The 20,556-nt window shown below is 40.4% G+C and overlaps 1 protein-coding gene across 1 annotated transcript in view; it reads left to right on the top strand.

Moving 5' to 3' along the window:
* The window catches only part of TBC1D32 (TBC1 domain family member 32), a 164,245-nt gene that overhangs the window by 134,802 nt on the left and 8,887 nt on the right, over positions 1–20,556 (top strand). Inside the window, 5 exon segments of the mRNA XM_030556208.1 lie at positions 831–900; positions 2,686–2,801; positions 4,049–4,203; positions 5,832–5,972; positions 9,536–9,724. Coding sequence (XP_030412068.1) covers positions 831–900; positions 2,686–2,801; positions 4,049–4,203; positions 5,832–5,972; positions 9,536–9,724 — 671 coding nt within the window.

The following is a 20,556-nucleotide window of genomic DNA, read 5'->3' as shown; positions in this document are numbered from 1 at the left end:
TCAGAACATTTATTATGTGCTAATTGTTTGCTGAGGAACCTACACTTGTCTTTGATTATAATGAGTGTGTGAGAGAATATCCTTTTGTTAGGTCTTTTACATTTAGGATTTAAATGTATGAAAAAATAACATTTATAGAGGATGCTTAGTTTTAATGCACCAGATTTGATAGTTTTTTGCTCTACTTTACAGCTTTTTAATCCAATACAAAGTGCATAAAGCAGATGTGTATATTACAGTCACGCAGAATAATAAATAATGAACAAGTATCAGAGGGGTAGCCATGTTTGTCTGTTTCCACAAAAACATTTTAAAGAAATTATGAAAGTAATTGTAGGTCCCTTTCAGTTCAATGTTTTTAATATATTTGGTGAGATTTAGAACACTGTGTGTGAAAACAAGGCTGGCTTTATACTTGTGAGGTCTCAAACTGCTGGAAGGGAGGCAATTGGGCCAGGAGTTCCAGTTTTGTCTGTTTCACCTGCCAGAGAGAGGATATGATGCTGAGAATGGAGGTATCAACAAGTAAGGCCTCAATTAGTTGTTGTTCCGGTTGTGCTGAAGGCTGGTTGTGACCATGAGAAACATGCACATACTTGCTTTTTGTTTTCAAACATCTTTTTTAGATTAAAAAATCAGAGGGTTCAGTTGTATATAGTTTCCTGTAATAATCTTTGCAGAGATTACTGACAGCACTTCAGATACAAAACAGTGTTCTGGACTTGGCATTAAAATATGTAAAAATATTACTTTCATCCATTTTCAATTAAAATCATCATTATAATGCAGACTTTTTACATGTTTATATTTCTTTTTTCTTTTGTTTTTAGCTGATAATGCAAATGTGAAGAATGAAAGCCTTTCATCTGTGCAGCAGCTTGGCATTAAAATGACAGTCAGGTACATTGTATTAAAATATTTCCCTTGTGTATTTGTAGAGTTTGTTTGGTTTCTTTGCGATGACTTTAATGATATTTAATCCATCAACTCAACGTTTTGTACCATTTAAATCTAAAGATCATTTTTGAGAGAATGAATTCTTATTTTAAAGATGAATAGGTATTACTACATGATTAAACTATCTGCAACAAATTAAATAGGTTATTCATTATTGTTCTAAAGGCTAATTGTAACTTGTTTAGCAAGATTTACAGCTAAACTAACATTATAGAATCATTGAAATATAGGACTGGAAAGGACGAGAGGTCATTTAGTCCATCCCTCTGCTCTGAGGCAGGACAAAGAACGTCCCTGACAGGTGCTTGTCTAACCTGTTCTTAAAAACCTCCCACAATGGAGATTCCACTGCCTCCCTTAGAAGCCTATTCCAACAGGGCTTTGGAGCTGTGCTCCGGCTCCGTTCCAGGCAAAAACCTGCAGTTCCACTGCTCCAGAGCTGCTCCATGGTCCAGGTCCGGGCTCCGCTCCAAAGCCCTGTATTCCAATGCTTGACTATCCTTCTATTAGAAATATTTTCCTAATATCTAACCTAAATCTCCCTTGCTGCAGATTAAGCAGATTATTTCTTTACCAAATTTCTATACCACTTTCTATAGGAATTTCAGACCCAGACGTTGCAAAGGATCACATCCATGCTTAACTTTAAACACATGTAATCCTATTAAAGTCAATAGGAGAGCTCATGTGAGCGAGGTTGCATAAGTATGTGAAGGTTTGAGGCATAAATTTGCAAATGACCTTAAAGAATTTCCTCATATGTAGGACTTTACAATAGTCTTATCTTGAAATCACAAAGACATGGATAATGGAAACAAGGTCTGTGTCTGAAACAAATGGTTGAGGCCTTCTAGCACAGTGCAGTTTGAAAAAAAATGCAGTTTTGTCAATGGCTGCAATCTGAATGTCCAGGGACAGCTGAGGATATAATGAGACTCCTATAATAGATTGCAAACCTTAGGCCGGTGGGGGAGGGAGGGGAGTGTTTCAGTCTAAGGCCATGGCTACACTCACACTTTACAGCGCTGCAACTTTCGCGCTCAGGGGTGTGAAAAAACACCCCCCCGAGTGCTGCAAGATACAGCGCTGTAAAGCGTCAGTGTAATCAGGGCGGCTACACCCGTAAAGGATGTGGTTTACATGCAGCGCTGGGAGAGCTCTCTCCCAGCGCTGCCGCTCCGACTACACTCACACTTCAAAGCGCTGCCGTAGCGCTGCAGGGGCAGCTCTTTGAAATTCCAAATGTAGCGTACCCTAAGTTACACAACTTCAGCTACGTGAATAACATAGCTGAAGATCTACTTACCATGGTGTCTTCATTGCGGAAAGTCGACGGCTGTGCCTTTCGCCCTGATGGAGTACCAGAGTCGACGGGAGAGCACTTGGCAGTCAATTTATCGCATCTAGACTAGACACGATAAATTGACCCCCGCTGGATCGATCACTGCCCATCGATCCAGCGGGTAATGTAGACAAGCCCTTAGTAACAAATGTCTGCTGTGCTCCTTCAATAAAATCTAGACCAGTTCACCAGTTTGAGTCCCCTGCCCTAACCACAGTATACTCTTAATGACATATAGGGCTATGAGTTCTCAACGTTTCATAAATTCTAGAACTATATGAAATGCATCCAGGAAAATGTGTTCTTGTTTTTAAAGAATAGATATTGTATGTTTTACTTTTATTTAAACTTAAGTATCTAAGTTTGTTTAAATTTTATTTTATTAGGTATGGTAAATATTTAAATTTGCTGAAAGATGGTGCTGAAAATGATCTGTGCCTGGTGTTAATGGACTGTGACAAATTTCTGAAACAACAGCAAACATCTGTAAAGTCCTCACTTCGTATCCTTTTTTGATGACACAAGTTAGATTGACTAGGACATTAGTGACAGTTGAACTGTCAAAGAAATTTTTCATTTATCTTGTTCTTTGAATTCCTGGTGGTGGTGCAGACTACATAGTATTTTTCATTACATTTTGTGCACACACAAAAGAAAAATCCATTATTATGAAACCTTTCTATCACTAAAATGTGAACTTGACAGAACAACTATATGATCTTTGACTGCAACCCTCATCCTTTTCTTTCATTTGATTATTAAACTTGCTTGTGTGTCTTGTCTGGTTTTAATTTTAAGCTCTTTGGGGCAGAATCATGTCTTTCAGTATGCTTTCAGCAATTAGCTCTAATCCCCATTAGGTCTGCTAGTTTCTTCTGTAATATTGATGATAATATTATTAATATTGAACATTTAGTCATCTGTAATTATAATTTGATTTGCATTAAGGTTTTGAGCTAACATTTTTTCATATAATTGTGTATTTTACTTGTTTGTATAAAAGAAACACAAAACAAAAAAGTGCTTTGACAGGATATCTTACCTAGTAACGTGTTTGATTTATTATTTTATAAAATATTTAAGGACGCTGGCAAAATATACTTCATTTTTAAAGCCTTTCAATTTTTTATGTTTACTGTTGTTTTATGTCTCCTTGGAAGTTTGGAAGCTGCAACCTGTTTTCTTACTAAAATGTTTTTTTTCACCCTCCTCTTTATTACATGCACACACTTGTTTACTGTTATAAAAGTACTTATGGGTGTTGGGCTACTGGCATTAACTTAAAATAAACATTCAAGCACCTAGGTTTGGTGGTTTTGTTTGTGTTTTTCCAAGGGTCATGGAAGAATTATGTGGACTTTGCGGAGAGGAAAATTAGACAGTTCAAAGTCTAGGGGCCTAATTTATCACAGTTAATTTTACTCCAGTTTTATACTGATTTAATGTTAATGGACTTTTTATGTTCAAGAAACCATCTTCAGTGTAGCTACACTGGTGCAACACTGAAGCTTCTGCAATAAGACCCTAGGTCTACACATCTTGTTCTGTTTGAATTGTTATATTAACTTTCAGAATCGCATTTTTTTTTAAATACCTGATTTGTTGTGATTCACAATCTAATCTATTGTTTGTTTGTTTGTTTGTTTGTTTTTTTATTTAGCTGATTCTTTGTTCCTCGGAGAAAAGAAACGTGCTTGTATGCCAGCAGTAGTTGGTTGTTTGTCAGAGTTCCTTAACATTCTCCTACAGGTTGTCTGCAGGAAGGTTATGCTGGCTATGACTGGTTTGCATCGTCTGTATTTCTGATAATGTCAGGAGAGACAGAGAAAACATTAACATTTCTTCAGCAATTTTCTAATCTTCTCATCTCAGCTTTTCTCTGGCTGCGAAGATTGCATGTTTCTGTAAGACTTTAAAAGCTTTTCTTTTTAAAAGTGGCTTTGAAATTTTTAAAAGGAATATTTATCAGTTTTACTGAGTTGTTGTTTCACTTTTCATTAATATCCTCTAACTGAATGCCTGTCCCTTAAAATTCTCTCAGAAATAAATATACAGATTTGACGTTTGTTCAAATGGTTGTTTAAAGGCAGTGAAATAACGAGTAGACTAATGGTAATGGCAGTGTTATTGAATGTTAAAGTTGGCAATAAAGTAAACTTTATTAGTTGTGTTAAATTCCTTGTATAGAGAGAAGGTACTTATTGAGTGGCCTTTTTTATTATTATTACACTGTGCAAGTTCATTGTTTTGATTATCAGCTTAGTTGTATTTTAAAATCAATAAACCGCACAAAATATCAGAGTTGTACAGAAAAATACTAAAATGCGTTTAGTATTTTTTGTATTTATGTATTTAAATCAAGCTAGTTACGCAAGCTCTATAATTTTCATCCTTTGTTAAATATAATGTCATCTATTTTAAAAAATCTTTTTTTGCTTGGTTAGGTATTGTACTTTGTCAAGTTCTGCGACTGGTGTAAATTACATTATCAGCTAAAGTCAGTCACTAGAAAATTGTGGGCTTGTTAGATGATTCTCTAGCTCTTTTTCAAGAGGATGTTTTATATATTCCCACTTATAGTACGTAGCACCTGGTCCAGTTCTGCAGCTGTTCCAGCACTGAGAAGGTTGGCTTCATTTTGTGAGTCTGTTTGTGCTGACCATCCTCCATACTGAGGAGTTTGGTATCTTCATAGCTAAATTAACAAGTGTGGAACTTCCAGGCAAAAGTACAAAGCAGTTTTAGGCTAAAGAGCCCCACATTAAATGTTAATTAGCTCTAACAAAACATTAACGTACAATCCAGAACCCACCACTACCTCCTTCTTGCCCCAAACAGGAATCTTAATCTCTCCCATTATGTAACTCCCAATCCCAACTGAGGTGTTACTATATGGAGTAGGAGATTGTAGTATACGTGCAACCTCCTGTGAGCCAGGACCCAAAGGCGAAAGAAGGAAAAGTTCAAAGGAATGCACATCTTCCCCAAGTCAAAAACACATTACTTACAAACCACACATCCGTCTACCCAGAACATTCCACACTGGTAACCTCTCATTCCCTTCTCCCATTCAAATAGAACTTCACTCCTACCTTCCATATATATTCCCCTCCACATACACACACCATACCTGGGCAAATCATGACAGCTCCGTCCAATTTTCTACCCCCTATATAGGATTGCAGAAAGAAACCCTCTTGTATTCTCTGCTCCTTCATTTATAAAACAACAGTTTCTGTGTGTCTGATTGGGCAACAGATGGGGGGAGGAATTACACTTCCTACTCACAAAGGTAACATTCATTAAACCATATATGTAATAAGGAATTGGGCTGTCAACCGAGATAAATATCTTGTAAACATGTTTGTATCAGTTTCTCTCTTTAAAGTTTTCCACACATTTTACCACACTTTTCTCCTGCTTCTGGTACCAAAGAATATTTACTTACTTAGTAGTATCTTTTAAAGTAAAATCATACATTTTCTTTTATAGTAAGTAACAATTATTATTTGTTGTTTGCTTTGTTGGTCAGGTACACCTACCTATTGACACAGCAGAATCTGGCATTCACCCCATCTATTTTTGCAGTGCTCACTACATTGAGATGTTGCTGAAGGCTGAGTTGCCACTTGTCTTTTCAGCTTTCCACATGTCTGGTTTCACTCCATCACAGGTAATTTACAAAAGCATATTAAAGGATTGTTTAAATGTTTGACTTAAATCCACAAAATCAAGGATATTCAGAAAAGGTTGAAGCTACTATGGCTCAGCTACGTAACAAGCTATAAAACCCAGCCACAATAAAATGACTAAAGAATAAAGTTTTAGTCTTCAGCCATACAAAGTAAATTGTTATGAAAATCAGGTAACTATTCATTTTGTAGGTTTTTTTAATATACATTTTTGTGTTTAGGACTAAAAGTACACAGTTAAAACATTTTAAAATGGAAAACAGTTGACTTCAGTGGAACTTCAGCTGAGGAGCTACCCCTTCCTGGTTTATGCAAAAACTTGACCAAAATGTGCAGGATTTTTAAATGGAATCATAAGGGATAAAAAAAATCTCACTGGCATGATCATTTCCAGTAGGGGCTTAAATTTTGTAGTACGTTTGTATGGTGTATGATATAAGACAATTCAGTTTATATTGGAGTTAAAGTTCCTGATATCACAATCAATCATTACAATTAGGTGAAAAAGTAAACCCAAATCCATATATTAATGTACTATTAAGGCTGAGATTTGACTCAAGCACAACAACCATAGCCCCCCTTGTGTGTTGAAGATGTAAAGTCCCACGTAAGTGCTGTTGCTTCTAGAGATTTACTCAAGGCTATGGATGAACAAACACCCAGGCTCTTCTTTGCCCTGGGCATAACTCATTAGAAAGGTCATTATGTGCCAAGACTTGGGGGCCCAAGTGTGTTCTTTATGGGAATGAGTGTGGATGTGGTGCAAGAATTGATTGATTAAAAGAGAAAACATGAACTTATCAAGATTTACAATGACTGAATTTGATTCTACTTCCTTACGTGTACTGCTCAGTCTTACCTATAAAGGATAAATTTTAAAATATAAGAAAAAACTGCCTTTCAGAGTGAAAGGAATGGACTATTTTTTAAAAATTAGACAGGGAAGGAAGTGTAATAGCACAAGTCATCATTTCATACATGACCTGATCCAGCTGTCATTGAAGTCAACTGTCTTTGTCTAGTTTAGGATCAAAAATGTGTTGTTAGTACCCGTTAATGAACATATCCTTACAGCACACCTTTTATCCTCCTTTAGACAAGCATAGTGCACAGGATCAGGCCCCAGTAAAAGCTAATTGCCTGAGTTTCAGAGATGCTGAGCATTCCCAACTCCCACTGGATTCTAGTTCCTACAGGACAGATGTTCTTATCACAGAAAACCTCACATGAGGGAAATGAATGTCATAGTATTAAAACATTGGACTGGGATTCAGGAGATCTGGGTTCTGTTCCCATCTGTCCCAAAGCCTTCCTGTGCAATCTTGAGCAAGTCACTTTAAGGCCTCATTATCAAAGGTGTTGTGATCAAGAATCCCAACTCAGTGAGAGTTGTTGCTGCTCAACTTATCTGAAAATCAGTTCCTTAATTTCTTTATTCTTCAGTTCCCCATCTGTTAAGTGGAGGTAATAATATTTCCCTACCTCCACAGGGGTGTTATGTGGATAAAATCATTGTACGTGAAATGTTGAAATACTACAGCAATGAGCAGTTGAACAATGTATTAACTAAATAAATCAATATTGGCATTAACACCCTTATTGGAAGTCTCAGCAGGGATGTTAAAGACTGAATGAACATGGAGATTGAACTAGCCTCCATGCAGTCCTTCCAAGGTCAGGGTTGAGGTATATTGGTGGGACAGTGTGGCGAAAGGTACTGCATAAGCAGCAAGAATGCAGGCTATTGAGTGGAATAGAGGCTTTCCTTCCAGGGATCTCTCTCTCACAGACACTGCACTTGCTTTTAAAAATAATAAATAATCTGTCTTTAGAAAAATATATAAGATAACCTGTATGCCAAGTTTTATCACAATTCATAGTAATACCCACGGCAAGAATAAGTTTTTAATGGAAACACATAGAATGGACACCACTGTAATAAGCACACATCCTCTGGCTACATTATTGTGTTATTTTATTGCAAAAAATAATGCTTCAATTAACTATGAAAGCAACTTTAACATATATAAAAGTCAGTGTATAAGAATACACAACTGAATGCAATCTCATTCCAAAGCATAGCCGTTGTAATCCAATTAGAAACACAGTACTTTCTGCTGCTGCATATTTTTAAACACTTAGGGGCTGATTAACAAAGGATTTGTGGTCTAGAGCTAAATGAAGTGTGCTATACGCAAGGGATTAAGCAACAAATTGTGATTTAGAAATGGAAAAAACAAGAGCTGCTAAAGCCCATGTCTTCCATACCATTCAATTAAATCCAAAGGTACCTCAGGGAAGGACCTACCATTCATTTACAAGGCACAGAAGTTCTTTAATTTAAAGGGAAATACACATTAAATACACCTTCAAAGATATCCATGCCATTTAAAAAGATCTTAAGAAAATTCAGTACATAAAGACTAGTTTGTTTTTTCTGTCATTAAACTTTGAAATTTGTGTTTCAACTTAAACAGTTGCCTGTATAGATGTACATTACTGGAATACATGCATTGGGTTCTTCTATATAGCAGTGTCCATCGGGGCTGTACATGCATTATTTCAGGGCCATTGATATCAAATGAGGATCATGGTCCCTGCTGCACCTCAGTTCTTTTTAACCATTATAAGCAGTGAGGCCAAACTTCAAAGCTCACTTCATTATCCTTTTTCAAAATCCCTTTTTCCTGTTAGCAGAACAATAGTTGTTAAGAAGGGAATATGTTTAGGACAATTAATCTGGAGGTTTTTTTCACTTTTGGGGTCAATTTGTTTTGTTGGATTGACTTTATTGGTTAGGACAGCACTGTTATGTATCGCTTTTCCATCGTTCCAAGCCAGACAATATTGAGACCAACATGTCTGAAGCCAGTAGCTGGCTTTGAATTATTTTTGATCTTATCCTTCTCTGACCACCTCCTGGAGAGTCACTTGTTCTTTTTAAACTCCCAAGAATTGTGAGCCAAATGGGAAGTTCTCAAAGGAGGAAAATGATTACTGATCTTAGTGTGGTAACAGCAGTTCTTTGAGATGGTTGCCCATAGGAATTCAGACTCCCTGTGTACCTTCTTTAGAGCCTCAGGTGAAGGAGTCTTGAATACATGACTTTGGGAATGACTAAAGGGCATTGGGAGCCATGCCTCTTTTATGCTCTTACAACCGAGTACAAGGGAAGAGTTTAAGACCAACACTGCTTGCTACAAACTTATGGGTTTGTGCAGTAGAGGCACATTTTTCTTAAGAGTGAGGATCTACACAGGCCTCTCTTCAAGAACCACAGTTACTATGGTAAATAATATGTTTTATTCAATATACCAACCACGAAGTGTATCATTTTAAAATGCCTATATTAAGCGGGGGTTCTCTGCCTGTTAGTCATGACCACCAACTTATGGGTTGGGTAGGGGATCTGGGTAGATCCTGGCTGGATGTGAAGGGGGCATGGGATGGTCTTGGTGTGGAAAAGGGGTTTGTGGTTTAGAAAAGTTATTAATTAATCACTGAATTACTGTAATAAATTGAATTTGTTTTTGTATTTTTCTAGATTTGTCAGCAGTGGCTAGCTCAGTGTTTCTGGAATTACTTGGACTGGAGTGAGATCTGTCACTACATTGCTACATGTATTTTCCTTGGTCCTGATTATCAGATCTATATGTGTATATCTGTGTTCAAACATCTTCAGCAAGATATTCTGCAGCACACACAGACCCAAGATCTACAGGTTTTTCTCAAAGTAATGTTTTTTTCTTTAGATTACCAGATTAAAGGAAAGCTACACTTTCCAGACTGAAAAGAGATATTATTTTGCCAAACAACTGAATTTCCAGTATTGATTTTATTTTAGACTCATTCATCTCTCTTTCTCTCTCTCATGTCTGTTTTCCATGAGGAACAAAGGGCCTTCACCACTACCTGCTATCTTTGCTGATCTCCTGCTGCATTCTTAGCTTGTTTCCATGTCATTCTGATAGCTTTCAGTTCTGTTTCTTTCGTGCATTTTCATGTTATCCTTTGTCTACAACATTGTCTCTTACCCTGGGAATTCCAGTCCAAGGCCTCTACTGCTGTTATTCAGGTCTTTCCTCCATCTATGTCAGAGGTGGGCAAACCTTTTGGCTTGAGGGCTGCATCGGCTTTTGTAAATTGTATGGTGGGCTGGTTAGGGGAGGGTGTCATGGCCTGGCCCCCACCTCCTAGCTGCCCCCACCCCCCAAGACTCCTGCCCCATCCAACCCCCCTGTTCCCTGACGGCCCCTCTGGGACCCCTGCCCCATCCACATAGCCTCGTTCCCCATGGGCTGGATGTGGCCCGTGGGCCGTAGTTTGCCCACCCCTGATCTATGTCCTAGCCATCTCAATTTTTTTATGTAATTTCCTTTCCTATTGGTTTCTGTTTTGTCATTCTCCAGAGTTGTTTATTTGTGACTTTTTTTCTAGCCGTCTGATATTGAAGATTTGTCTAAGTTGATGGAAACTTGGAATTTAAATAATAGATCATAATAAGTCTCCAAGTTTCAGTGCCACATAGTAAGACCAACTGTATAGTGGTGTTATATATTCAAAGTTTAGTTTGCAGGGAAAGATTTCTTTTCTCTTGATTGGCTTAGAGTTACAAACACATCTGGCTTTTACTCTTCTGGTTTTAAAGTCTTTGTCTGTTCCACCCGTTGTATTTACAGTGTTGCCAAGATATTTGAAATAGCAGGCTTCTTCATCAGTCTCGGAAATTTCTGTTGGTGTTCTGTGTTGTATGTTAATTCTTATGGTTTTAGTTTTCTTGGTGTTGATTTTTCAATCTTACTAACTGGGCAGAGGCATGGTGATTATATGTTGGAACTTTCATGTCTCTGTGAGTATGGTATAGCAAGTTGATGTCATCTGCAAAGTCAGTCTCCTGTTAACTTGTGCAGCAGTCCATTGTCTGACCCTGTGGTCTTTCTCATTACCCTATCCCCTACCAGTAAAAAAGATCATAGGTGACATAAGACATTCTTGTCTGACACCTGTAGTAATCTTGAATGATTTAATCAGTTAACTGCTATGTATTACTTAGAACGTCATATTTTCATAGAAGCTCTGAATGATGTTCACATATTTCTGAGGAAAATTTCCATAGTGGCACAGTAACTTCCATAAAACAGTTTTATCCTCTGTATGGCTTTTTGGAAATCTATAAAATCAATGTAAAGTGGTAAATGCCATTTGATCAACAGTTCTATGATGACACATAGGGTTACTGTTTGATCTATACATGATTTCTCTTGTTTGAATAATATCTCTTCTTGTTGAAACTGGGACCCTACCACTTCCTTTATTCTGTCTAGAATAATACCTTTAAATGCCTTACTTGGAATAGAACGCAACTGAATGCCCCTCCAGTTTTTACCCTTCCTGAAGTCTCCTTTCTTTGGAAGCTTCATTATATGACCCCTTTTACACTTGTCATTCACTTATACTGTAGTTGTATTTCTTCATCAAGCAGGGCAAAAAAGAGTAGTGTTCTCCAAAGAAAAATACTTATATATATAGGCCTTTTCCAGCTCCTATTGGAATTAGTGGGAAAATTCCTATTGACGCCAGTGGGAAGTGGATTGGACTCTAACTTTCCGTGTATGTATGTGGCTTCCTTTCGAATTAGGTGTGTTTCAGAGGTGTAAAGTTATGCAGTATCCTCTTACTGAAGCTTGAAAACATTTGAATCACAAAGTTTTCCCTTCAGATCATTGTTATTTTGATAGCTGCCTCTTTAGAAGGACTTTGCAAGGTTTGCTCATTTATATTATTGTAGGCTTATAGTTAGCGTTCCTGTTGCCATGAATATCACCTGAATGGGTTACAAAGCCTGGGAGGGAAACTGTCTTTTCAATAAAATCTTAAGATATTTTATACTAAACCTTGAACAGCTGCCAAGATGATCTTTACCCTTCATTCATTTCCACAAATATTGTTTGTACAGCATCCCACCAGTTTAACATTTGGAGAAAGAAGGTGAATTGAGAATTTGAAATCTAATTTAAATGATTAAAATATAGATTTTGATTTGTAGACTTGATAAACAAAGTTGCACATTACTTTCAATGGGTAGTTTTCCTCCTAGTTCACGGGTAATAATGACTGGTTCAAGATCAATTTGGCTATGTCTGTGAGAGCAGTTATAGAAACAGGAACAAGACAAACATACCATCTTGGCTGGCTGAGTTTCATTCTTTTTTTTTTTTTTAAAACAGTGGTTCTAGATGTTCTAAGGAATCTGCAAACTATGATCTATGGGATTCAACCCCCTTATCCAACCTCCATGTTCTCTATAGATTGTTAATGCTTCACTTTAGGGGGTGAAGGTGCCAGCTTCCTCTAAACAAAGTAATGGTTTGAGTCCTTGTTCAAGAAGCCATTATTTAAAGTTAGTAGCTGCACCAACCACTATTCTGTTCTGGACTTTCCCTTTTCTCCACTCATATCTTTGGTCTTTGATTTTCTTCTTCTGGGGATGGACAGAGATCAGGTTTCTATGTTGACACTGAAATATTCCAGATGGTGGTGAGCTTTAACGATTAGCATCATTAGAGAACCACTGCCATGACAAACATAAAAAGCACAAAACTTGTATACCATGCTGATGGAGAAGCAGGCAGTATATTTTGATTCAGAAACACATATGGTGAATGTTTCCTGTTTGTTTTTGTGAAAATATAGATCAAAATAATTGAACAAAATACTCTGCTTCCCTATCAATATAACCAGTACATTGGCAAGATACGTGAAAAGACTAAGCATCAGCAGGTGGACTCAACAACCATCTCTACATGCACCAAGGAAATGAGATTCAATGAATCCCTGACCATGGAAGAAAGACTGTACTCTGCTCCAGTAAAAATCAGGCTTTTGAAAAGCACAGTACTTAATTAAAATACTTGAAGTAAATCCTATGTATTATGGTAAAAAGAATTAATAATTTTAAAATAATCAGATTAATTTTCATGCCATCTATCCCTGCCACAGCATATACTCCTGAACACACCAACATAGCTGTTTTGGCGGGCAAATTGGTTGGCCAAGATCAAAACTCTACCTATATCTTGCTCCCACTTGCAAAGGAAAGGGATGTAGTGGCTGTGTTGAGTTTGCTTCCCCTTTTGTGCTGCTACCTGTGTAGCAATACAAGAGGTAGCTGGTATAGGAAAGTAAGCTCCCAATGCCCATGGTTCGCCATTCCTGGCCAATGGGAGCTGGGGGAAGTGGCACGGGCAAGGAGCAAGATGGACAGACTTCATCACGGGCCAGGGTACGGTGTGACTGTTGTGTTTTTTCCCCTTGATGAACGCCCCCCCCCATTGATTGACTCATTCTCTGTAAGCAACCCACCCTCCCCCTTCGATTACAGCTTGCTTAGGGAAATAAAGTCACTATTGTTTAAAAATCATGTATTCTTTATTAAAAAGTCTTTATAAAAAGAGAGAGAGAACTGACAAGGTATCCCGGGTGTGGTTTGGGAGGAGAATAGGAGGGAAGGAAAAGGCCACTAAAAATATTTCCAAGTAATGAGAGCCTTTTGGTTGGGCTGTCCATGGGGGTGGAGTGGGCGGGTGCCTTCCCCCACGCGTTCTTACACGTCTGAGTGAGAAAGATATGGAACATGATGAGTGGTGAGGGTGGTTACACAGGGGCTGAAGCTGCACTCTGTGACCCCGCTGCTGTTCCTAAAGCTCCACCAGACGTCAAAGGATGTCAGTTTGATCACGCAGCACCCCGGCTTTGCATCCCGCCACCGCTGATCTTCCTGCCTACACCTCTGATCTTCCTGCCGGCACCTCTCCTCCCCCCGCTTGGCTACCTGCAAGGAAGTATTTCTTTTAAGCAACAGGCAAACAGGCCAGTAGGAATGGCCATCTCTGTCCCCTTAATTAAATTCCTGAATTTCAACCAGGTTACCATGAATGATATCATCCTCCTGAGGATCACACAGCGAGATAAAGAACGGATGTTGCTTGAATGCCGGCAACCACCGGGACCATACACAGCTAGGCTTTGTCATGCAATGATACCAGATTACTTGCTACATGCATGGCATGGTCAAGTGTCCTACCATGGTGGACGGAATAAGGCTGCCTTGCCCAGAAACCTTCTGCAAAGGCTTTTGGAGTACCTCCAGAAGAGCTTCATGGAGATGTCCCTGGAGGATTTCTGCTCCATCCCCAGACACGTTAACAAACTTTTTCAATAACTGTACTAGCCGCGAATGCATCCCAAGTCCTCAGGGCAAATCAATCATTAAAAAATGCTTGCTTTTAAACCATGTTTTATATTTACAAAGGTACACTCACCAGAGGTCGCTTCCATGGCTTCATTGTCTGGGCTACTGGCTTGGGAGGGCTGAGAGGATAATTTCGTCTGGGTGAGAAAAAGCTCCTGGCTGTTGGGGAGAACGGAGTGCTGGGTGCTCTCTGCAAGCTCGTCCTCCTCTTCCTCCTCCTCATCTTCCCCATCCGCAGAATCCTCAGGCATGGCTGAGATTACCACCCCCACCTCGGAATCCATGGACAGGGGTGGGGTAGTGGTTGCGGACCCCACTTGAATTGCATGCAGCTCAGCATAGAAGCGGCATGTTTGTGGCCCTGCCCTGGACCTTCCATTTGCTTCTTTGCTTTTCTAGTAGGCCTGTCTGAGCTCCTTAACTTTCACTCTGCACTGCACTGAGTCCCTGGTGTGGCCTTTCTCCATCGTAGCCTTGGAAATTTTTTCAAATGTTTTTTCATTTCGTCTTTTGGAACAGAGTTCTGTTAGCACAGAATCCTCTCCCCATATAGCGATCAGATCCAGTACCTCCCGTGCGGTCCATGCTGGAGCTCTTTTTCAATTCTCTGGAGAGTGCATTGTTACCTGTGCTGATGAGCTCTGCGTGATCACCTGTGATGGTGAGGTCTCCACACTGGCCAAACAGGAAATGAAATTCAAAAGTTTGTGGGGCTTTTCCTGTCTACCTGACCAGTGCCTCCGAGTTCAGATTGCTGTCCAGAGCGGTCACATTGGTGCACTGTGGGATATCGCCCGGAGGCCAATACCGTCGATTTGCGGCCACACTAACCCTTATCCAATATGGTAATACCGATTTCAGCGCTACTCCTCTCGTCGGGGAGGAGTACAGAAACCGGTTTAAAGAGCCCTTTATATCGATATAAAGGGCCTCGTTGTGTGGACGGGTGCAGCGTTAAATCGGTTTAATGCTGCTAAAATCGATATAAACGCATAGTGTAGACCAGGCCTGAGACTAAGGCTGTATGCCTGCGAGAGAGGCAGGGATAGATAGGGAAGGTAAAAGATTTTTTAAAATTTTTTTTAAAGGAATTAGAGTAATGCAAGGGGCTAGAGAAACTAACTACAACTAAGCTAACACTATCACTCTGAACTATTTACTGTAAATCTTATCTGAGGTAAGATAGGGCACTGCTGATTGCACCGATTCAAGCCAAATGTTGTAGAGTCAGAGCGGCGCGAGATGGCAACAGTGCATGCATGGCACAACTGGACACTGCTACCACAAATCTCCGATTGCAAGTGCAGGATGTCAAGGCACCTAAAGCGAACCACCCACAGGGACACTCTTTGAAGACGAACCCAGGGTTCACACGCTAAAGTGAAATCGTCCAGCTTGGCACCCACGGAACTGAAAAAAGTCTTGGCACTGAGCATTACAATGGTGCCACCTGCTGTACCTATGCTGCACAGCTCTAAATCCTTGGCACCAGCAGTTTCAACTCATGCTGAGCTTCACGGTTCCACAGCCATTCCTGAGGCATGTGGACCTGATAGTGGCCTCAACTCCTGAATCTCCTCTACTTGGCACCAAGGGTACCCCATCTAGATCAGTAGTAAGCCAGCTGACTACTCCTTGCAACTCAGCTCCCCCCACCATATATCTGAAGGTGGTTGGTGTTGAGGAAGAAGAGGATGATGCAGTAATAAATACTCTTTTCCACTTCTCACCCAAGCCAGGACCATCTCTTCGCCAACCACCTGCAGATACATGAGGATGGTATGGTCACCCATGGGCACCACCCCCCACACCATTCCCACCTTACTGGTCATACTGGGATCCATGGGCAATGTATAGGAATGAAAATTGCAGCCCCCCTAGCCTGCCTAGGTCCAGAACATCCTGGTTCCCTTCACCAACAGTCTCGGCACCCTCCAAAACACCAGAGGAAGACACTGAGGAACCTGAGGACTCAGCCAAACATGACACTTTGCTGCCTACTCACCTCTCATCTTCGACACTGGATGAAACCATAATGTCCCCCCACACACACACCATGGGGGATTATTTAAAATCCTTCCAGGACCTCTTCAAAGGGATGCTGAATTCCTGGACATTTCATTGGCTCAGCTACCAGAAGCCCAGCACAAGCTCACAGACATACTCCAGGCATCCCCATAAGAAAAGATAGCTATGCCAATTAATGATGCAATCATGGAGCCTTCAAAAATAGTCTGGCAGACACCTGCTACAGCACCACCCTCATGTAAAAGATCTAACAAAAAAAAATTACATACCACCAAAAGGCCTTGAGTTCCTATTTACACACCCCACACCAAATTTCTTAATAGTAGAAGTGGTCAACCAAAGGGGGGAAACAATACCAGTCTCGAATGACCCCATACGACAAGAACTGGAAAAGGCTAGACCTTTTCAGGCAGAAAGCTTATTCCTCAGCTACACTTCAGTTCTTCCTAGCCAACTATGCTTCTCTTCCAGTCAAATATACACACAAGTTGCTCACCAAAATGTCAACTTTTATTGAAAATTTACCAAATGACAAAAAAGTACATTACAAGACAAACTTTTCTGAAGGGTCTCTCATCTCCAGGACAGCCCTCCAGGCCTCCCTTGACTCTGCCAGACACAACAGCATGACCCATTGTGATATCTGTGGTCATGGGCTCCATCTCTTCCTGTTCCCAAGGGAAGTTCAGGCAACGGTCGAGGACTTATCCTTCAAGGGGCGAAAACTATTTGCAGACAAAACCAATATTTCATTACACACCCTTAAAAACTCAAGAGCAACCTTAAAAACCCATGGCATTTACATACCTGCAAACAAAAAGAAACAGAGCTGGTTTTACAATCAGATTCCAGTCTACACCATACTGTCAGCCCCAAAGACAGTGTGACCAACTGCGTAAACAAAAACAAAACAGATGTTGGCAGAACCAAGATCAGTCTTTGACATCTCAACAATCCACCTCTAAAGAATTATTTTGAAGGTGTGGTCAAGGGCACAAGACCACCACACTCTCTGACTCCGGAACCAGAAACGGTCCCCCACCCATTTGGAGACTAGTATCAGAGAGGTAGCCGTGTTAGTCTGGATCTGTAAAAGCAGCGAAGAATCCTGTAGCACCTTATAGACTAACGTGTTTTGGAGCATAAGCTTTCGTGAGTGAATACCCACTTCATCAGATGCATGTCATATCATGCATCTGATGAAGTGGGTATTCACCCATGAAAGCTCATGCTCCAAAATGTCTGTTAGTCTCTAAGGTGCCACAGAATTCTTTGCTGCATTTGGAGACTGTCTGTCACCATGCTACTCAGTCTGGGACAATATCACGACAGACAAATTAGTTTTAGAGATTATCCAGAAGGGCTACTCCATCCCCTTTATTTCTCTCCCACCTACTCATCCCCCTTCCTTGTCACTCTTCAGGGTCCCCTCCCACAAGCACTTGTTACACTAGGAAATAAACCACCTCGTACAATTAGGTGCCGTGAACCTGTACCATTACAACATGGGAGAGAGGTTTTTATTCACATTACTTAATAATTCAGAAAAAGACTAGTGGGTGGAGACCCATCCTGGATTTACAACAACTTAACACATTTGTGAGAACACATTTAAAAATGGTGACTCTAAGCACAATAATTCCAGCATTAGAGAAAGGAGATTGACTCTCAGCCCTTGACCTTCAGGACGCTAATTTTCATATTACCATCTACTCGTCACACAGAAGATTCCTGAGATTCACCCTAGGGAAACAGTATTTCCACCACAGAGTACTACCTTTTGACCTATCCAAGGTTCTTGCTGTCACTGCAATTCACCTATGCTGACACAGAGTACTGATATTTCTACACTTGGATGACTGCCTCATACTGGCACACTAAACACAATAAAAGCCACACAGAGCATGATAACACTTTTCACAAACCTAGGACTGCAAATAAATGTGCAAAAGTCCACATTGGTTCCTGGCCAAAATTTGGAATCCATAGGAGCCTGTCTCGACTGTCTAACAGTATTAGCAGTGCTACCCCAACAATGCTTCCTTACCCTATTCAACCTAATTTCAACGGTGAGGGAAAGCCCACAAACATGCGCCAGAACATGTTTACAACTCTTGGAGTACATGTTGGCAACAACATTTGTTGTCAAGCATGCCAGACTCCACATGAGATGCTTGCAGGCCTGGCTTCCAACAGTGTATATACCACACAGACACTCTCCCAACAGATGCCTCATAATGCCACACAGAGTAAAAGATTTATTAACATGGTGCCCACCACCAAAGAACATCTGTTCAGGAGTCCATTTCCAACAAGGAATTCCAACCATGACAATCACGACAGATGCTTCCCTAATAGGCTGGGGGGCACATCTACTCAACAATACGGTCCAAGGCTGCTAGTCCCCAGCGGAGTCCAACCAGCACATAAACTTACTGGAGCTAAGGGCAGTCCGAAATGCATTGATCACTTTCTCCCTCTAATCAAGAACAATACAATCAAGATCTTCATGGACAGTATAGCATGCATGATTCATATAAAGTGCCAAGGGGGCGCACAATCATACTCCCTATTTATAGAGGTGATATGCCTTTGGAAATGGTGCATCACCAACAACACAGAGATATTGGCATCCTATCTGCCAGGGTGTCAGAATTCAACAGCAGATGTACTAACCCGGGATTTCTCACAAACCCACGAGTGGAAGATGGATCTCCAAACTCTCAAATCTGTATTAAAATGATGGGGGTTCCCCACCATAAATCTATCTGAAACAGCTCAGAATGCCAAGTGCCCACAATATTGCTCCAGAGAGGGATTGGGATACCTAGGTGACGCTTTCCTCATAAAATGGAAGGCGCCACTGATGTATGCATGACCCCACTCATAAGCCGAGTCATTCACTAGATCAAGCAGAACAAATCCAGGGTCATTTTCATAGCATCCACGTGGCCCAGACAAATGTGGTTCCCATACTTGCATCAGATGACAGACTATCCACAAGCTCCATCAGAGAACACTTGGCTATTATTAGCACCTTCCATGACAAGGTGGACGGGGTCACCATATTTGCTCACCCAATAATTAAACACTTCCTTAAAGGCATTGAAAACACTTATCTGACAATGATAAACCCTACACCCATGTAGGACCTCGACCTTGTTATACAAGGACTCATGGGAAAACTGCTTGATCCCCTTGCAACTTGATCTTTGTTGCATTTATCCATGAAGGTGGCTTTTCTCATTGCCATCATGTCCACTGGATGAGTGGCAGAATTAGGTACTCTAATGGCATACCCACCTTATACAATGTTCTTTAAAGATAAAATAATCCTATGACTGCATCCTAAGTTCATACCCAAAGTCACCTCTCCCTTTCATTTAAGCCAACCCATTTACTTATCTGTATTTTTTCCTAAGCCACATGCGGACAAGAAAGAGGCCTCACTCCACACATTGAATGTTCTCAGAGCATTAGCTTTCTACATTGAAAGAATAAAAACATTTAGAAAATCATGTAGACTATTTGTTCAAACTATCTCAAAACAGAGGCTGTCCAAATGGATATCAGAATGTATCCATCTGTGCTACCAAAACAACAATCTACAACCTCTCCCAAGAGTTCACACACACACCAGCAGAGCAATAGCAGCATTTGTGGCCTTTCTCAATAATATCCCGATCACTGACATTTTCAGACTGGCTGCCTGGGTATCAGTCCATACTTTCATTAAACACTATGGAATTACTGTGTAATCCACCATCAATAGATCAACTCCAAAGCCCCTTGCCTCCACTGAAGGGCACTGCTCCACAGTCACCTAAAGTGAAGCACCCACAGGGACACTCCTCAAAGATCAAGAGCGGGTCACCCACCTAGTGTGGTAACTGAGGTTCTTCGAGACGGTTATCCCTGTGAGTGCTCCACTGTCCTCCCTCCTCCCCTCTATTTCAGAATTTCAGGTCAATTCTCTGAGGTAGAGAAGGAACATGGGAACAGTTGGCTGTGCACCGCTATGTAACTGCTTGGAGTGGCACGAGACGGCTACGGTGCGTGTGCAGCCCAACTGGGCACTGCTACCACAAATCTCCGATTACAAGCACAGAGCATCAAAACACCTAAAGTGGAGCACCCAAAGGGACAACCATCTTGAAGAACCTCAGTTACTATACAAAGTGAGTAACCTTATCTTCCACTAACCTGTTCTAGGTCCCAAGATAAATACTTATCACCTCTGTGAATAGATTAGTGAAAGAGACCTAGAGTCTTTACTCAAACAGAAG

Source organism: Gopherus evgoodei, chromosome 3 (assembly GCF_007399415.2).
Source record: "Gopherus evgoodei ecotype Sinaloan lineage chromosome 3, rGopEvg1_v1.p, whole genome shotgun sequence".
Lineage (NCBI taxonomy): Eukaryota > Metazoa > Chordata > Testudines > Testudinidae > Gopherus > Gopherus evgoodei.
This window is presented reverse-complemented; position numbering and strand designations above follow the sequence as displayed.